Source organism: Bactrocera dorsalis, chromosome 1 (assembly GCF_023373825.1).
Source record: "Bactrocera dorsalis isolate Fly_Bdor chromosome 1, ASM2337382v1, whole genome shotgun sequence".
Lineage (NCBI taxonomy): Eukaryota > Metazoa > Arthropoda > Insecta > Diptera > Tephritidae > Bactrocera > Bactrocera dorsalis.
Genome location: NC_064303.1, coordinates 76693312 through 76711006, shown reverse-complemented (window position 1 = coordinate 76711006; position 17695 = coordinate 76693312). Strand labels below are relative to the sequence as shown.

General features: G+C 35.5%; 1 protein-coding gene and 1 long non-coding RNA gene across 2 annotated transcripts in view; one reads left to right on the top strand and one right to left on the bottom strand.

The window, feature by feature from the left end:
- Positions 1-7641, bottom strand: part of LOC125777087 (uncharacterized) — a 24265-nt gene extending 16624 nt beyond the window's left edge. The window contains exon 1 of the long non-coding RNA XR_007422095.1: positions 7519-7641. This is a non-coding gene — a long non-coding RNA (uncharacterized LOC125777087). The remainder of the gene's footprint in view (positions 1-7518) is intronic.
- Positions 4544-17695, top strand: LOC105226742 (fatty acid synthase). Its single transcript, XM_011205761.3, has 7 exons — positions 4544-4747; positions 4958-5172; positions 9459-9865; positions 9931-14061; positions 14114-16632; positions 16704-16799; positions 16877-17695. The coding sequence occupies exons 3-7, from the start codon at positions 9646-9648 to the stop codon at positions 17132-17134; spliced, it is 7224 nt and encodes a 2407-aa protein (XP_011204063.2). The 5' UTR covers positions 4544-4747; positions 4958-5172; positions 9459-9645; the 3' UTR covers positions 17135-17695.

Genomic DNA, 17695 nt, shown 5'->3' with positions numbered 1-17695 from the left:
TATTAGAGGGCGGGGCCAAGCCCACTTTTCAAAAAATTTTGCCCACAGGTGCTCCTTGCCACTGCAATCCTCTGTACCAAATTACAGCTTTATATTTTAATCTAGTGCTTAGTTATGGTACTTTATAAGTTTTCGGTTAATGGCGATTTGTGGTCATGGTAATGGCTCGATTACGCTCATCTACGACCTCGAATTTTTTTTGTACTAGGAAACTTGCATACCAAGTTTCATCAAGATATCTCAATTTTTATTCAAGTTACAGCTTGCATGGACGGACAGACAGGCAGTCAACCGGATTTTAACTTTTTTCGTCACACTGATCATTAATACATACATATATACTATATAACCATATACATATCTATCCTGTTTACTTTTAGGTGATACGTACAACCGTTAGGTGAATAAAACTGTAATACTCTGTAGCAACTGGTTCCAAGAGTATAACAATATTTAATGAACTAGCGTAAGTAGGAGTTGTTAATTATTTGTAGAGACAATCAGTTCACCTTATTTATTTTAATCTATGTATGTACATATATAAATAGAAATGAATCGCCAAAATGTATGTACGCTCATTACTTTCATACGACTGAACCAAAATTGATAATTCTTTTTTAAAATGTTCGTTGAGGTTCAGGGATGGTTTCTGCGGAGAAAAAAATTCGAATAATTCCCGGAAAACCCCTGAAACAGCCCTTTTCTTTTTCTCATACAAACGAATGAATGTTTGTTCGTTAGTAACGCTAAGAGAACGGCTGAACCAATATTGATGAAATTTTAAGAGGTTGTTCGTTGTGGATCGGGAAAGGCTTAGAAATAAAAAACCTGTATGTCTTTCATGAGAAAAAGTCGGAAAATTGAACAATTCCAAAAAGTTAATTTTTTCCATATAAATTTTTTATTCAATATTTTTGTTTTGTTTTTCAATTATTTAAATCTTTCAAATTTGGCGTTTGCTTCAAAAATTTTTGAAAATTATTCAGTGAAAATGTTATGTGTTTTTCACACAAAGTGATCAATTACAGATTGAAATTTGTCACGATGCCATGAAGAGGTCGCGCTAATATCGGTCGGCGTTCTTTTTGGCATTAACATACATTAGCAGCCCAAGGCACATGAACGTGTACTCCCAGGACGCGATGACATAAGTGCGGTATTATGGGTCGCGATCAATCAGAAAGCGATCGTCACGATGTCACAGCAAGATTTTTCAAGCAACAGCTTCAATGGACATTATCTTGAAGCAACGCATATATGGTGCTGTTAGATGCTAGATGTACTCTGTTGAGTGGCAAAAGAGAGGTTTGCCGCACGCACACATTCTTCTTTGGATGGTGGTTACACCAGATCAAATTGATGAAAGAAAGATCCAGTATTGTACGAAGTGATGAAAACCAATAAGGTTCATTAACCTTGCGGACACCACAACCCCACTTCGGTTTGTATATCTGTCAATAAATGCACGAAACAGTATCCACGAACTTTTCTTTCGGAAACACATACTAGAAATGATGGATATCCACTCTATCGCCGTCGCTCACCGGACGACAATGGCAGAACATTTAGCATTCAATTTAGAGGCGTGAATGTCGAAGTTAATAACACATCGAAGTAGACAACACATGGATCGTACCATATTCGCCACTGTTGTCTAATTCACATTCAAAAGTCATGTCAATGTTGAGTATTGCAATTTGGTGTAATCGATAAAATACGTTTATAAGTACGTCGCCAAAGGAAGTAACATGGCGATTATTGGTCTTGAACGATACGGTCGATACGTGAACTGCAATAAAGCGCTTTGTAGGATATTTACTTTTGCAATTCATGAACGTTTTCCGACTGTTGTGCGTCTCGCAGTTAATTTGGAGAATGGCCAAAGCGTGTATTTCAACCCAGAGAATACAGTATAGCCAGTGGAAACATCGCCAGCAACAAAATTAACATTGACGAGTTTTTTCTCAACTTTCGTCAGTGATGCGTTTGTGAGAACATTGCTCTATTCAAAAATACCTTGATATTATACATGGAATGCATGCATCGTCGAATAGTTACGCAGAAAGCAAGGCCAACCAGTAGATTGACATCCATGTGTCTTATCAACTAATGCATTAGGACGAATTTACACAATCCACCCGAAAAACGACGATTGTTTCTACCTTCGGTTGCTATTATTAATGTACGCGGATCAACTTTATTTGAGTCATTGCTTACTGTGAATGGTTCGATGTGTGCAAGTTTTGGAGAAGTAAGTCAGCAATTACAAATGCTGGAACACGTTAATCACTGGAATGAAAATGAAGTTCGCATACTTTTCGATATAAACATCGACATTGTCAAAGACATTTTACATCGTCTTCGCTAAAAATTGGAAATGGTACAATTTCGGTTGATACTTCCGGTGGTTCGATATCAATGCCATCTTCCCTTTATCAATTCACGAAAGATGAACTCATCACAAATGTTCGAACATTGGCCAAATTATCGATTCCTACGATTCCTTAAGTGCATGCGCAATGTTAGCTGCCAAAAATACCGATGTTGTTGACTTCAACTGGAAGATTCAAAGTCAAATTCCGGGAGACTTGCGCTCATACAAATCGATCGATCGTCTTGACTATGAAGACGACGCCGTGAATTATCCAGTGGTATTCCTAAATTCTTTGTACAGGCTTGGTATGCCACCGCATCATTTGCGTCTCAAAGTAGGATCCGTCGTTATTATGTTTCGCAATCTTCATGCGCCGAAACTGTGTAATGGAACCCGACTGATTGTGACGGACTTATCGAATACAAGGGGGAGAATGCTTGATTCTACGAGCTCCTATGAGTTTTAACGACTTCCCGTTTCAACGACTTCCGTTTACAGTGAAAATTGTATTTGAGATGACAATCAACAAGACCTAAAGATAGTCGCATAGTGTTAGGCATAAATTTGGAAATGCTATGTGTTTCACACGGCCGTGGCGTGTTCACTTTCTTTTCATTTCAAACTATAAAATTTCACGCAGGACAACGGCTGCAGTGTCAGCTAGTATAATGAATATAAATTACATAATTCAGTAAATTTTCATTATTGTTGACTAGTTGTTGTTGGTCTAGAATTCAAAAACTAAACATTTAATTTTTAATCCCAACATCTAATATACATATATGTATGTAGGAAATAATTACTCGTAGCTCGATATTTTTCAAAATTTGGTGTTTCCGCGGTTTTCAGGTTTTTCATTAAAATCAATATTATACTTGTACATACAAGCGCTTACATATAAATGTAGGTAAATAAGGTCTGACAGATATGGTGTTTATAATGGCACGTTTTGAATATGCATGAATTAGAAATTGTAAATAGTATGCCATACATAATTCCTTATTCGGATTTTAAGTTCATTTTAATATGCATATGTACATGTGGATATATGCATATACATATGTATGTACATGTATATGTTCTATATCTGAGAGTTTTAATATTTATTGTTAAAAAATATTTGTGTTTAGTTTTTCTAAGCTTGCAATATTTTTCCAGGACAAAAATGAACAGCAGAAAGAAAAAAAAATAAATTTTATTCTCATTTACCTTGGGAAAAACTTGTTCTCTCATAAACACATAGTAGGTACTATATGTTAATATGTACATACATACATATTATACATATGTTAATATGCACATAAAATGCCGGTAGTCTCTTTGCAAGTACGCATTTACTTAAGTTTAACAACAAACGTAATTATTGTGTAAAAATTTAGAAGCAAGAATATTCAACAAATGATATATGTATATTACTTTTTTTTTAAGTTTTACGTGTTTATTAAAGATTTCGATTTCTATAGTACATTAATCTCTATATTTGTAAAAGAGAAACTTCAGGCATGGTATTAATTTTTCTCTTCCATTAACAACAAACAGCTAAATAGAAATATTCACTTAGAATAGCACCGTTGCTTTGGGCTTAAAGAAAGCTCTCACTCGCTCAATCTGTTGTGGATTTTGGTTGGTTCCCCGGATGAGGTGATTCGACTTATCATTGTGGAAGCATGTATATGTACTTAATAGCGGGAGAGCGTTTTTAAGGGATGTATTTAACGCTTCGTTTAGTAGTAAAGGCACACACCTATACATATATATATTGTGAAGAGAGTTAGAGAAATTGAATATTTTATACATGTATAAAATGTTGTATAATGCGGTTTTACATGTTTTATTAAATTGTTACAATATTTGCTTTGCTATAATATATTGATCCAAGGACTTCCAATGTCATTAACAAGTAACAGGGTAACTATTTATCTTCGATATGGATATATAATAATTAGATACATAAAGGTCTATTTTAGTGTTTGAGAGCAAATTCAATACAATCGAAATCAATGGACAAATGTTTTTATACGTGTCATTAAAATATTATTAATCTTGCTCCACTGTAAATGTCACCTCTATGAAAGAGAATTTATTTCGTTCTCATTGTATTCGTTACGAGTCGACGTTCAATAGCGAAGCGTCAATATTTCGCACATTGTCGCCGAGATCTCCCAGTGTCCATCAACTGTTAAATGCAGGCAAACATTCGCAAATCAGAAGCAGTCTTCATTGACAATTCGCAACGTGAAGACGTTCTTTTGGGCTACTGTCGGCTTTGAACTTGGCGATTAGAGTTTTAAATTTAACTTGTATAATTTTGTTAGTGCTGGAAACGCTTGAATGTAAAACAAACGGAAATTTTCCATTTAACGGTGAACAAAAGTGAGTGCGCTGAAATAATCAATTTGAATGTATTTTTTCTATGCAAAAACTAAAAGTACTGGAAATATCTGTCAAACACATAAAAATTACAGGAATTATTAATTGTTCTCAGTAATTACAAAAAATCGTTATATTATAAAATATATATATGTTCATAAAACTGTTTAAATTGATTGCATTGAAGGTTAATACAATTTTTCATATTTCAAGGATTTTCGTCCGGTTTTGGTTAATTGGAGAAAAAAAAATTTAAATAAAAAAGGACTGTATTGCGGATTTAGTGGTGTCACAATACATTGAATATTACGTCGTCGGGCAACGGAATATCCCAAAGCACATAATTTGGAAAGTGTGTAGAGAACAAATCGTACAAAACTGCCAGCTTCTGAAGGAAAGGACACTTCTCACGAATTGACTGCATTTCGGTATGTACCTCAAAATAAAGATGTGTGTGTATGGTAAGGAAAATATGTAACTTCAAAGTGCGTACTAAGTGATTTCAACATAAATTAAAGTTTTTATAATATGTCACCATCAATGTACATACGAATGCTTGCATATATGTACATATGTACTTAATTTAATTTATTATTTGCATTTATAATGTATATCTTTTATTTGCTCCCCTATAAAAATGATTGAAGTTCGCCACTCTGCTTTAAAAAAAAGTTGCTAATTAGCTATTTTCCGTTAAAAGTAAATTTATTATGTCATTTTTATAAGCCAAAGTTCCATCCTTTCAAAGTTTAGTATTTTAATGGATTACTTGCCTATATGTCTATATACATATATGTATATATTGTTACAAACAATTATATTTGCCCTTTTGTATTTAAGTACCTCATCTGATGTTTATTCTCCTAGTCGATATTTGTTATATTTAAAAGGATAATACAATACAACTTTTCAAGTAGTATGGCTTCCAAATTTATGTAGATAAATTATAATTGATGAACCTTCAATTACTGTACTGTAGGTCTTCCTTCTAGGAAGTATTAGTTAGCGTATTCATGTTTTTATACATATTGTACGAGTATGTGAATTTATGTACATAGCACATCCTTTAACAATCAAATGATTAAATGTTCAAGAATTGATTGCCGCAAACTGTGAGATCTGAAATCTGAACAAATATATTTCAATTCATACAAGCAAATGTTGGTATCGCATATTCGCAACAAAATAGTGAACATATTGAATAATTAAAATTGCTCTAATATATATTTAGGTAAATTATATATCCTGCTTAATATACTTCACCCTCATTAACATATTATGTTTAATTTTTTTAATAAGTTATACATATATATTTATTTGAAATTAATTCTTTATAAAAAATAATCTTCCATTCGAGCTTAACAGACCACGACACATTGTGAAAAATTTAATTGTTAATGCAAACATTTAATTTACATTCACCTCAATTGGTGGACAAGCGGCAGACTTCTGTTCTATAGGATTCACCTTTGGAATAACAAATAAATAAACATTGTATTTACATATGTACATGTGTTCAAATAAGCATAAAAACTTATGTGAAATTTATATGATCCAAGCCGTAACACCATTTCGAATATGCTACAATAAGTATTATTTTAATTTAGTATATTCGATTTAGAGTTTTTAAGGTGAATAAGGTTGTAATTTGAATTAAATATATACATACATCGTAGTGGGCACTTTCAGATTAAAATACTTAAGTACTGAACTAGCTAGTTGCCTGGTATACTTAAATGTTACATATGTATATACGTATGTATTTATTTCTCTATGCATACGTTATGTTTGATTGATGATGATTTCTCATATTTATATACATACACATATACATACATATGTACTCAAAATTAACCCGTGCCTTTGGGTTACCTGTAAACTGTGCCAGCAAAATAAGTATCTTAACCTTCACTTCCACTAGATTGATTTTACTGAGCGATGACAATACATATGTAAGCATTTAGAGAAGAAAGTGAATAGCTTATGGTTCGGGAATTCATTCTAATGAAATGCTAACTAAGTGGACGCATTCTAATTACTTAATTGGTATCTAAATATTTTGAATTGATTACAATAATTGCTGTTGCTAAAAAAATCAATTCTATCTGGCTATGCCAACTTTTTTGTGTACCTTATTTATTTCGAATTATATATGTATACATATATGTATGTATACATTTATGTACATATAATTATAATTGTATCTATCGATCCTACTAACCGTGTGTCATGGATCGACATAACTCATTGCACATTGCACATTGCCATTTCCGACAGCGTAAACATGTTATTAGGAAACGATCTATATTTCTAAATTCTTACCCAGAGAATAAGTCCAAAAGGCTTAATCTTTTTACACATATTGCATCTTAAGAGGGCTGAAAGCATAAGTATCGGCTGGAGCCATGAAGGGCTTACATGTAATACCAGCCTTAATTATGTACATACGTACATATGTATGTATGTAAGTATCTCTGCGTTACAAGGTTTAAATTTCAACGCCCGTAAACAACTTTCAGAGAGTTCATGTAAGCAAAATTTTGTTTCTTATTACCACTTTTTGTTAATATTTTGTAAACTTCCTATATTTCGTTAATAGATTTTTTATTTACAATATGACTGCATATTATGCTATGTTAACAATTTGTTTAAATAAGAAAACATTGTGCGTTTGTAAAATCTGTTTAAATTATAGCAAATTTGACACATTTATGTATAGAGGAAGATAAGATTAAATGCATATTGAAATTTGATAAAAATAACATCAAACTTACAAGATTACATTAAAAACGCTTTTTCCAACCCAACTGTTCGTAACACAATTATCACTAAAAACATCAATGAACTTGAAATCACGCCACCTTATCTCACATTGAAAACATAAAAGTAAAACTAGACAGAGAAAGAAAGAAATACTAGTACGGGAAATAAATAAAAGCAAAAAAGCAAAAAAGCTTTCATGCGGTAGATGACGAATAAACATTCTCTTGAGTACGCGACACATGAGCTCGTCGTCTGATAATGCGTGGTTATATTTTTTATGAGCGTCAATTCTTTGTCTATTATTACACGAAGCAACTTTTGTTGCTAATCCTTGGGCGATTCTCTTTTACTGACGCCCATTATCTTCACACGAGTAACTTTTGTTGCGCAACTCTGTTCTAGTTCTCTTTCACTTTACTTTAACCCATTGTCTACTCTTTACTTTAACCCATTGTCGTTTCTTTTTCATTGTAGGTATTTGGGCCACTCTATCACATATGTTAATCAGTTCTGTCAATTAAGAAATACATTTTATTTATAATTCAAAATTAAAACAAAGATTATATTACAGACCTTCACATATTCACGTATACATATTTGCAAATTACTTACCAGAAGATGAAATTAAATTTTTTAAATACATTCAAAATATTAATTTCCAAAAAAATATACGCAAATGCAACTATGTACTACGAAAGGAAGAACACGAATGCCGAAAAACGTCGCAGCGAACTGTTACGAATAAGAACACAAAGCGAGTTGCTGAACACTGGAAACTCGGCGCGATTCTCCTCTCCTCGTCGCCCCCTCGCCTATAAACCAAGAGTTGCCGCAACAAAAGTTGCTTCGTGTAATAATAGACTTATATGCATCGCCGGTGAGCACATTGTCGTGTAAACATACATACTTATGTATGTATGCATGTACATATGTATTTAATTAGATATTGTATTAGAAAAAATACAAATGCCTATAATTTTATACTTCTTTTATGTACATATATTCATTCATACACACATATATGCAGGTATGAAGATGCAGAATGCTTGCAATTTATAAACAAACTTATATGTACATAAATAAAAATATCTCATTGAGAATTATGTGCTTATCCACCAAATTTGATATTTTTTAATGTTCACAAAACCGTGGTTTTGCTCTCTTTATATTTGCTTATTACTAGATATCATACGATTTCATTGTTGAATTAAAAACCCCGGTAATTAATGTTGGAGTTGAAGTTAATGTTCGAAGTGTACTATTTGTAAATTCGTTCAATGTTTATAGGCACATTTTATTATAAATAAATATTAAATATGTATATACTTACATTCATTCATACATACATACATATACTCGTAGGAATAAAAACATAAGTACATATGTATGTGTGTAGGTACGAATAGATAACATTGCATTAAGCTTTGCTTCAGATTTTTTATTTGTCCATTGCAAATTATTAAAATGCTAATTAAAAAAGTGAGAGAGTGCCATCTGGTATTATACTTTTACCCTCATCTCTCATGCACATGCTGGTGAGCATTTGAAGTAAACGTAAGAATCACCTGATTTTGGATTTGTATACCAATGTTTTTGTTAGACATGCGGCGGCAAACACGCCATTCTGTTGATACATTCACACATTTGTAGACATGTAAACACAAGCATGTATGTACATATATACTCGTTCATAATATCTCTTAGTATATGAATATATTGCTCTTAGTCTCTTTTAGCTCATATTCGTCAGCAATTTATTGATACAGTAAACCTCATGAATAAAGACACTTTGCACTATTGTGATTCAAGTGCAAATACTGTAATCTTTTCATACATAGGTGATAAGTATTGCAATAATATTAAATAATAAAATATATTTAAGAGAGACATATTGATTTCCTAAATAAAGTTAAAACATCATGGATTAAACTAAGCGCATTTGTACTTTTAGTTCCGTCAAGCTGATACAAAACATCACTAAAAATAATACTTCAAAAACTGGTGCTGTTAACAACATACCAGCGCCATCATTACAAAAAAAAGGAAACTCGCGTTCAAATCGACGAAAGAGACGCCGCAACAAACATCAGCAAAATTCTGCAGAATCAAATTGTTCGCAGATAGTAATAGCTAACGAAATGCCTGCCCGTTTCGCAGAAGACGTTATAACCGATAATGAGCGTAGTGTTCCATTGAATTTAGGTGGACACTACGACCATCATTCAGCTATAAATGACGATATCGTAATAACTGGTTTTTCTGGCAGGCTCCCTGAGAGCTCTAGTATTGAGGAGTTTAAACGAAATCTCTATGATGGTGTAGATTTAGTTAATGATGATCCAAGACGTTGGGAAAGAGGTAACGTAACAAATATTTGAACATTATTCTTGCTATGTTGGATTTTTTCATATTCTGATTTGCAGGTCTTTACGGTTTACCTGATAGAATCGGAAAAATCAAAGCTGAAGATTTGGAAGTTTTCGATCAACAATTTTTCAGTGTTTCTGCAAAGCAAGCTGAATGTATGGATCCTCAAATGCGTATGTTGCTCGAAGCCACATACGAAGCTATTATAGATGCGGGTCTTAATCCTGCAGAGTTACGTGGTTCACGTACCGGAGTTTATATTGGCGTTTCTAATTCTGAAACTGAGAATCATTGGTGTGCAAATGCAGATCGAGTAAATGGATATGGTTTGACAGGTTGTGCACGAGCAATGTTTGCAAATCGGATTTCATACACATTTGATTTCAAAGGACCCAGTTTCGCAGTTGATACGGCCTGCTCTAGTTCACTATATGCACTATCTCATGCCTTTACAGATATGCGCGCTGGAAGATGTGATGCAGCCGTTGTCTGTGGTTCCAATTTGATTTTGAAACCAGAAATGTCATTGCAGTTTAAGCGATTAAATATGTTAAGTGACAGTGGTATGTGCAAGGCTTTTGATGCCACAGGAGCTGGTTACGTTCGTTCCGATGGATTGGTAGTATTGCTTTTACAAAGAACATCTGTGGCAAAGCGAGTTTACGCATCGATTTTAAACGCTCGAACAAACACCGATGGTTTTAAGGAACAGGGTATCACCTTTCCTGACGGACGTATGCAAAATCGCTTAATTCGTGAAAGCTACGAAGAAATTAACTTGGATCCTAATGAAGTTATATATGTTGAAGCGCATGGTACTGGTACCAAAGTAGGAGATCCACAGGAAGTTAATTCGATTACAGATTTTTTTTGCAAAAATCGTCCAACTCCATTATTAATTGGTTCTGTAAAATCGAATATGGGACACTCAGAACCCGCGTCAGGCGTTTGCTCTATTGCTAAGATTTTAATTGCTATGGAAGAAGGCGTAATTCCTGCAAACTTACATTACAGTGAACCGAATCCTGACTTATACGGTTTGAGCGATGGACGGCTTAAGGTGGTCAACAAAAATCTTCCCTGGAACGGTGGCATTATTGGACTTAATTCTTTTGGGTTTGGAGGAGCTAATGCGCACATTATTCTTAAATCGAATCCAAAACCAAAAACTATTACTCCTCGTGATGGTCCACCAAAACTGGTTATATGTTCCGGCCGAACAATGGACGCTGTCCAAGATTTGCTTGAAGATGCAGCCACACATCGTGACGATGATGAGTATTTAGCTCTAATTAACGGCATACATACAAAGCCTATCTCGCTTCATTATTATCGTGGCTATGATGTGCTAACATCTAAGGGTTCTGTGCAGCGTGAAGTAGTAGAGTTTTCTGATGAAAGCCGTCCTATTTGGTTTGTCTATTCTGGTATGGGCAGTCAATGGGGAAGTATGGCTAAAGATCTCCTCCAATTTGATGTGTTCAATAAATCAATTCATCGATGTGCAGAAATTTTGCGCCCTGAAGGCATTGATCTACTGGAAATTCTAACACGTTCTACTGACGAAAATTTCGCAGACATCGTTAGTTCATTTGTTTCAATTACGACTATGCAAGTTGCTCTCACCGATTTGTTATCTTCACTTGGTATCCATCCCGCCGGTATTGTTGGCCATTCCGTTGGTGAGCTTGGTTGTGCATATGCAGATGGTGCTTTGAGCGCCGAACAAGCTGTTTTGGCCACATATTATCGAGGACGCGCAATTACAGAATCAAATTTACCCAAGGGTAAAATGGCTGCCGTAGGACTAGCTTGGGATGATGCTCACAAACGAGTACCATCTGATTGCTATCCAGTTTGCCACAATAATCAAGATAATTGTACCATCGCTGGTCCGGGTGACTCTATTGATGCGTTAGTAGCACAACTAAACTCTGAAGGAGTATTCGCTAAGGCTGTGAGTTCCTCTGGTTTCGCCTTTCATAGTAAATACATTGCGGGCGCAGCACCAAAACTAAGGCAAATGTTGGAGAAAATTATTCCGACAGCAAAAAATCGGTCTCCACGTTGGGTAAGCAGTAGTATCCCAGAAAGTGCTTGGAATACGCCTGTAGCCAAGCAATCCTCAGCAGCTTATCATGTAAATAATATGCTTTCACCTGTACTTTTCTACGAAGCTCTACTACATATTCCAGCGAACGCCATTTGCATTGAGATAGCACCTCATGGCTTATTGCAAGCAATTCTCAAGCGAGCTCTTGGGCGTGATGTTTTAAATATTAGTCTTGTAAAACGAGGTCATCCGAATAATGCAGAATTCCTTTTGACCAATATTGGCAAATTATATGCAGCTGGAGGACAGCCACAGATACAACATTTAGTACGACCGATTTCCTACCCTGTTGGGCGTGGGACCCCTATGTTGAATTCGAAAATCGGATGGGATCATTCTCAGAGATGGGTAGTGCCAAAATATGGAGCTGCCAAATCTTCAGGCGATACAGTTATCGAAATTGATTTGTCAACTGATGACGATTCATTCATTGTAGGTCATACAATTGACGGACGTATCTTGTTCCCAGCCACTGGTTATATGACTTTAGCTTGGATGACGTTTTCAAAAATGCATGGTGTCGAATTCAATAAAACAGCTGTAGTTATGGAAGATTTGATATTTCATCGTGCAACTATTCTAAACAAAGAAAATGTTACTAAATTTGGCATTAACTTTTTCGATGGCACTGGAGCTTTTGAAATTTGTGAAGGCGGCAGCTTGGCTATGTCGGGAAAAATTAAAATTGTCGATAATATTACTTTGGAAGAATTGCCTTTAGAACCCCTCTCCCCTCATTCTGTTACCCGAGAATTGGTAGCAAATGATGTGTATAAAGAATTACGCCTGCGTGGCTATGATTACGGAGGTATTTTCCGTGGAATTATCTCGTCAGATATTTCTTCTCGTACAGGTAAATTACAATGGGTGGATAACTGGATTAGTTTCATGGATACTATGTTGCAGTTTAGTATTTTGAGTAAGGATCTGCGTGAACTTTACCTGCCTACTCGTATTGAAAAGGCAGTAATTAATCCAGCCAAGCATATCGAGATTTTATCACAATTATCAGAAGAAGACCTTACAAAAGTTGGCGTACCTGTCTATATGTACAGCGACATTAATGTTATAAAAAGTGGAGGAGTTGAGTTCCGTGGGCTGAAAGCTTCATTAGCACAGAAACGACCAAATGCTCAAAATCCGCCAACACTAGAGCGCTACACATTTGTTGAGAATTCTGGAAACGCTGGGGCTCATGCTCTTTCTGTAGCTATCCAAATTGTCATTGAAAATGCGGAACGTTCTTTTAAAATTAAGGGAGTGGAAATCGCAAATGGACGCAACCCCGACTCTTTAATGGCTGGAAAGCTGGTGCAGCTGATTGAAGGGGAACCTGCTGTTGCTGCTGATGTTGCTGTGGCTACTGCAAGCAAGGATGAGGAGAGCATTAAAACAGCTTTCAGTGATTTTGGTATTCGAGTGATTTCGAAAAATGTGATCAAGGAGCAAGTTGAGCAAAACTGTAACTTCTTATTTGGTAGTGACATACTATCTCGCCCTGATACTGCAGTTTTGGAGAATAGTATTGCAAGTATCAAAGAAAATGGATTTCTAATTTTTGACGAAAATGTGAATTCTTTCAAGAAATCTGGGTCGGAGTTATTGACCAAATATGGCTTTGTTGTCGTTCAAGTATTATCCAAAGGGGATTCTAGGGCTCTTATAGTGTCAAGACGTGCCATAGATTTAAACAAAAGAAAATCAGAAATTATTAACGTAACGGACAAAAACTTTGAGTGGTTAGAAAAATTGAAACTTGCACTTTCGAAAGCAGCAGAAGAAGATAAGTATATATATATCGTCAGCCAAGGAGAAGAACTTTTTGGAGCTGTTGGCTTAACCACATGTGTCACTTACGAAAACGGTGGTAAATATGTTAGAACCGTCTTCATTCAAGATGCAAACGCCGAAAAGTTTTCTTTGACTTCTAAATTTTATTGCGAACAACTACGTAAAGATTTAACTTCAAATGTACTTAAACATGGTAATTGGGGTACATTCCGACACTTGAAATTGGAGAAAGAACTTGCAACTTTGCAGGTGGAACACGCTTATGTAAATGCGCTTGTAAAAGGTTAGTAAAAATATTTATAATTTATATATCATTTAATTTTATAATTATTTAGGTGATCTCGCATCACTAAAATGGATTGAGGCATCGCCTTCTCAGAATGTGAAAAGTGAAAGCTTGGAGCTGTGTTCTGTTTATTATGCCCCATTAAATTTCCGGGATGTTATGTTAAGTTCAGGAAAATTATCCGCTGATGCCCTCCCTGGTGATTTAGCGCAACAGGATTGTGTGCTCGGTCTAGAATTTTCCGGAAGGGACTCCTCCGGTAGACGAATTATGGCAATGGTACCTGCGAAATCTTTGGCAACTACATGTTTGGCTAGCAAGAATATGATGTGGGAAGTCCCCTCAAACTGGACCATGGAAGAAGCATCTACTGTGCCATGCGTATATTCCACAGTTTATTATGCGCTAATTGTACGAGGAGAAATGAAAAAGGGTGAAAAAATATTAATACATGCTGGTTCGGGTGGAGTAGGCCAAGCTGCTATTTCGGTTGCGCTGCATCACGGTTTGACTGTTTTTACTACTGTTGGTAGTCAAGAAAAACGGGAATTCTTGAAACAACGATTCCCAAAGCTTGAAGATCGTTTTATTGGTAACTCACGTGACACAACTTTTGAACAATTGGTTATGAGAGAAACACAAGGAAAGGGTGTCGATTTAGTGCTTAATTCACTTTCCGAAGAAAAATTGCAAGCTTCTGTCCGTTGTTTGGGTATTAATGGACGCTTTTTAGAAATTGGAAAGTTCGATTTGAGCAATAATAGTCCTCTTGGAATGTCGGTATTCCTGAAGAACACATCATTCCATGGCATTTTGTTAGACAGTGTAATGGAGGGAGAAGAGGAAATGCAGAACCGTGTTGTCTCCTTAGTTGCTGAAGGCATTAAAAATGGAGCTGTGCGCCCACTGCCCACATCAGTCTTTAATGAATTGCAGGTAGAGCAAGCTTTCCGTTTCATGGCTTCCGGAAGGCATATCGGCAAAGTCGTTATAAAGGTTCGTGATGAAGAACCTGGCAAACAGACATTAAAACCAAGTTCACGACTGGTTAATGCAATTCCACGCACCTACATGCATCCAGAAAAGAGTTATATACTGGTAGGAGGATTGGGAGGCTTTGGTTTGGAGCTCACTCATTGGATGGTCTTACGTGGAGCTAGATATATTGTTTTAACATCAAGATCGGGTATCAAAACCGGATACCAGACGTTAATGGTACGCCGATGGGAAGAGCGTGGAGTTAAAGTGGTTGTGGATACTAATGACGTTACAACTTCGGAAGGCTGCAAGAAATTATTGGAAAATGCAAATAAAATAGCACTGGTTGGCGGAATATTTAATTTGGCTGCTGTACTACGAGATGCTCTAATTGAAGATTTAACTTCTGAAGACTACCAAACTGTTTGTAAACCTAAAATTGATGGTACAAAATTCCTAGATTTGCACTCACGTACACTTTGCCCGGAATTGGATTATTTTGTGTGTTTCTCTAGTGTTTCATGCGGCCGTGGTAATGTTGGTCAATCCAATTACGGTTTGGCGAACTCCGCTATGGAACGTATCTGCGAAAAACGTCGAGCTAATGGACTTCCTGGTTTAGCCATACAATGGGGAGCAATCGGTGACACTGGACTCGTACTGGAGGGATTAGGAGATAATGATACGATTATTGGAGGCACACTGCCACAGCGTATGAATTCGTGTCTTCAGACAATCGATCTATTTTTGCAGCAACCCCATCCTGTCCTGGCTTCAATGGTTGTAGCGGAGAAGCGGAGTAATGATCCATCTGGTGGTGTAAGTATAGTAGCCGCCATTGCCAACATTTTAGGATTGCGAGATATAAAAAATATCCAAGATTCTGCGTCGCTCGCAGATCTGGGTATGGACTCATTGATGAGTTCTGAAATTAAACAGACCTTAGAACGTTGCTTCGATATTGTATTATCACCACAAGAAATTCGTGCTTTAACGTTCGGTGAATTAAAGCAACTGGATGGTGGCGTTGGCGAAAGATCCGCTTCAGCAGCTAGCTCAGCAGAAGCTCGCACACCAACACCTATTGGTGATGGAACGCAAGTAGTTTTTGTCACAGAACTAATGCCTTCTGAGGCTATTATCCGCCTAAAATCAGCCGCACCATCCAACTCAACGAAAAGGCCAATTTTCTTAGTTTCTCCTATAGAAGGTTTTGTGGACGCCTTGAAAGAAGTGGCAGAACGTATGGATTGCCCCGTCTATGGACTGCAATGCACAGCTGATGCGGAACAGGATTCTATTGAATCCTTGGCAAAATTCTATATAAAACATATACGTAAAGTCCAGCCTAAAGGACCTTATTCAATTGCTGGGTATTCATTTGGTGCAACTGTTGCTTTTGCTATGGCTGTTGAGCTGGAGCAAAACAAAGAAGAAATTAAGTTAGTGTTAATAGATGGTGCACCTAAGTATGTAAACTGGTACACAAAAGCCTTCAAGAAGCGTTATAATACATCTGATGACGAGGATCAGAATCAAGCGTTTGCTTTGGCGTATTTTGGAGTAGTTGCGGCTAATACTGGTTATAGTGTAAGTAATTGGACTTAAGACAAACTCCCCTATATATAAATTTTGATTTTTAAAAACATTTTACCTAATAGATGGCAAAACTACTCGTGGATATTCCGACGTTTGAAGGCAAAGTGGAGAAGTGTGCGGAAATTGTGGCGGATGAAATTGATAAACCAATTGAATTGGTACATAATTGTTCTTCCATATATATGAATCCCCTTAATTTTTTTTTTATTAATTATACGATATTTTTGAATTTCAGGTAAAAGCTGCTGCCGCTTCGTTTTACTACAAACTGGCTGCATCTGATAAATATTCTGTAACGTATAATTTACAATGTGACGTAACATTGATTAAGCCAACTGAAAATTATTCAAAGTTGGAAATTGATTATGGCTTAAATGAAGTATGCGATGGCAAAGTTGATGTTCTAATTGTTGAAGGTAATCATCGTACCATTTTGCTGGATGAAGAACCGTTGCAAACAATTGAGGCATCGTTGAAGCGTCTCCTGAATTAGTAGATTAAAACCATAACGAACACTTTTATTATAACTATGCTACTATGCTTATTTTAGACATTTTATAGGTCTTGCACGAAATGATAAACTATTTTCCTTTGCAACTTATTAGTAATTAAAACTTTAGTCAAATCTTAATGAATTGCTTTTGGAAATTACACACACTAATTGTAAATTATTCCAATAATTTTTATATTAGCAAATCTATACATATATGAGTATGGAAGTGTATGCATGAATAGAAACATGACGATATACATATACATAGTTTTTAAAAAGCTAATAGAAGATGTAAACTATGTATGTACTTGGTTATTTTTGCATTTTATTAGTGTCGAATGGAATAACATAGTTAAATGAACTTGTAATTTATAAACAGATTTTTGTAGAAACATTACTCCTCTACTTAATCATGATTATATATTAATATTTGATAAGTTCTATGCAATTTAGTTCTGAAACATTCCTTAAACTAATGTTAATTAATAATTTTCTTATAATATGTAAATATAATTTGTTTTCAACAATAACATATATGCACTTGAATATTACATAAGACAA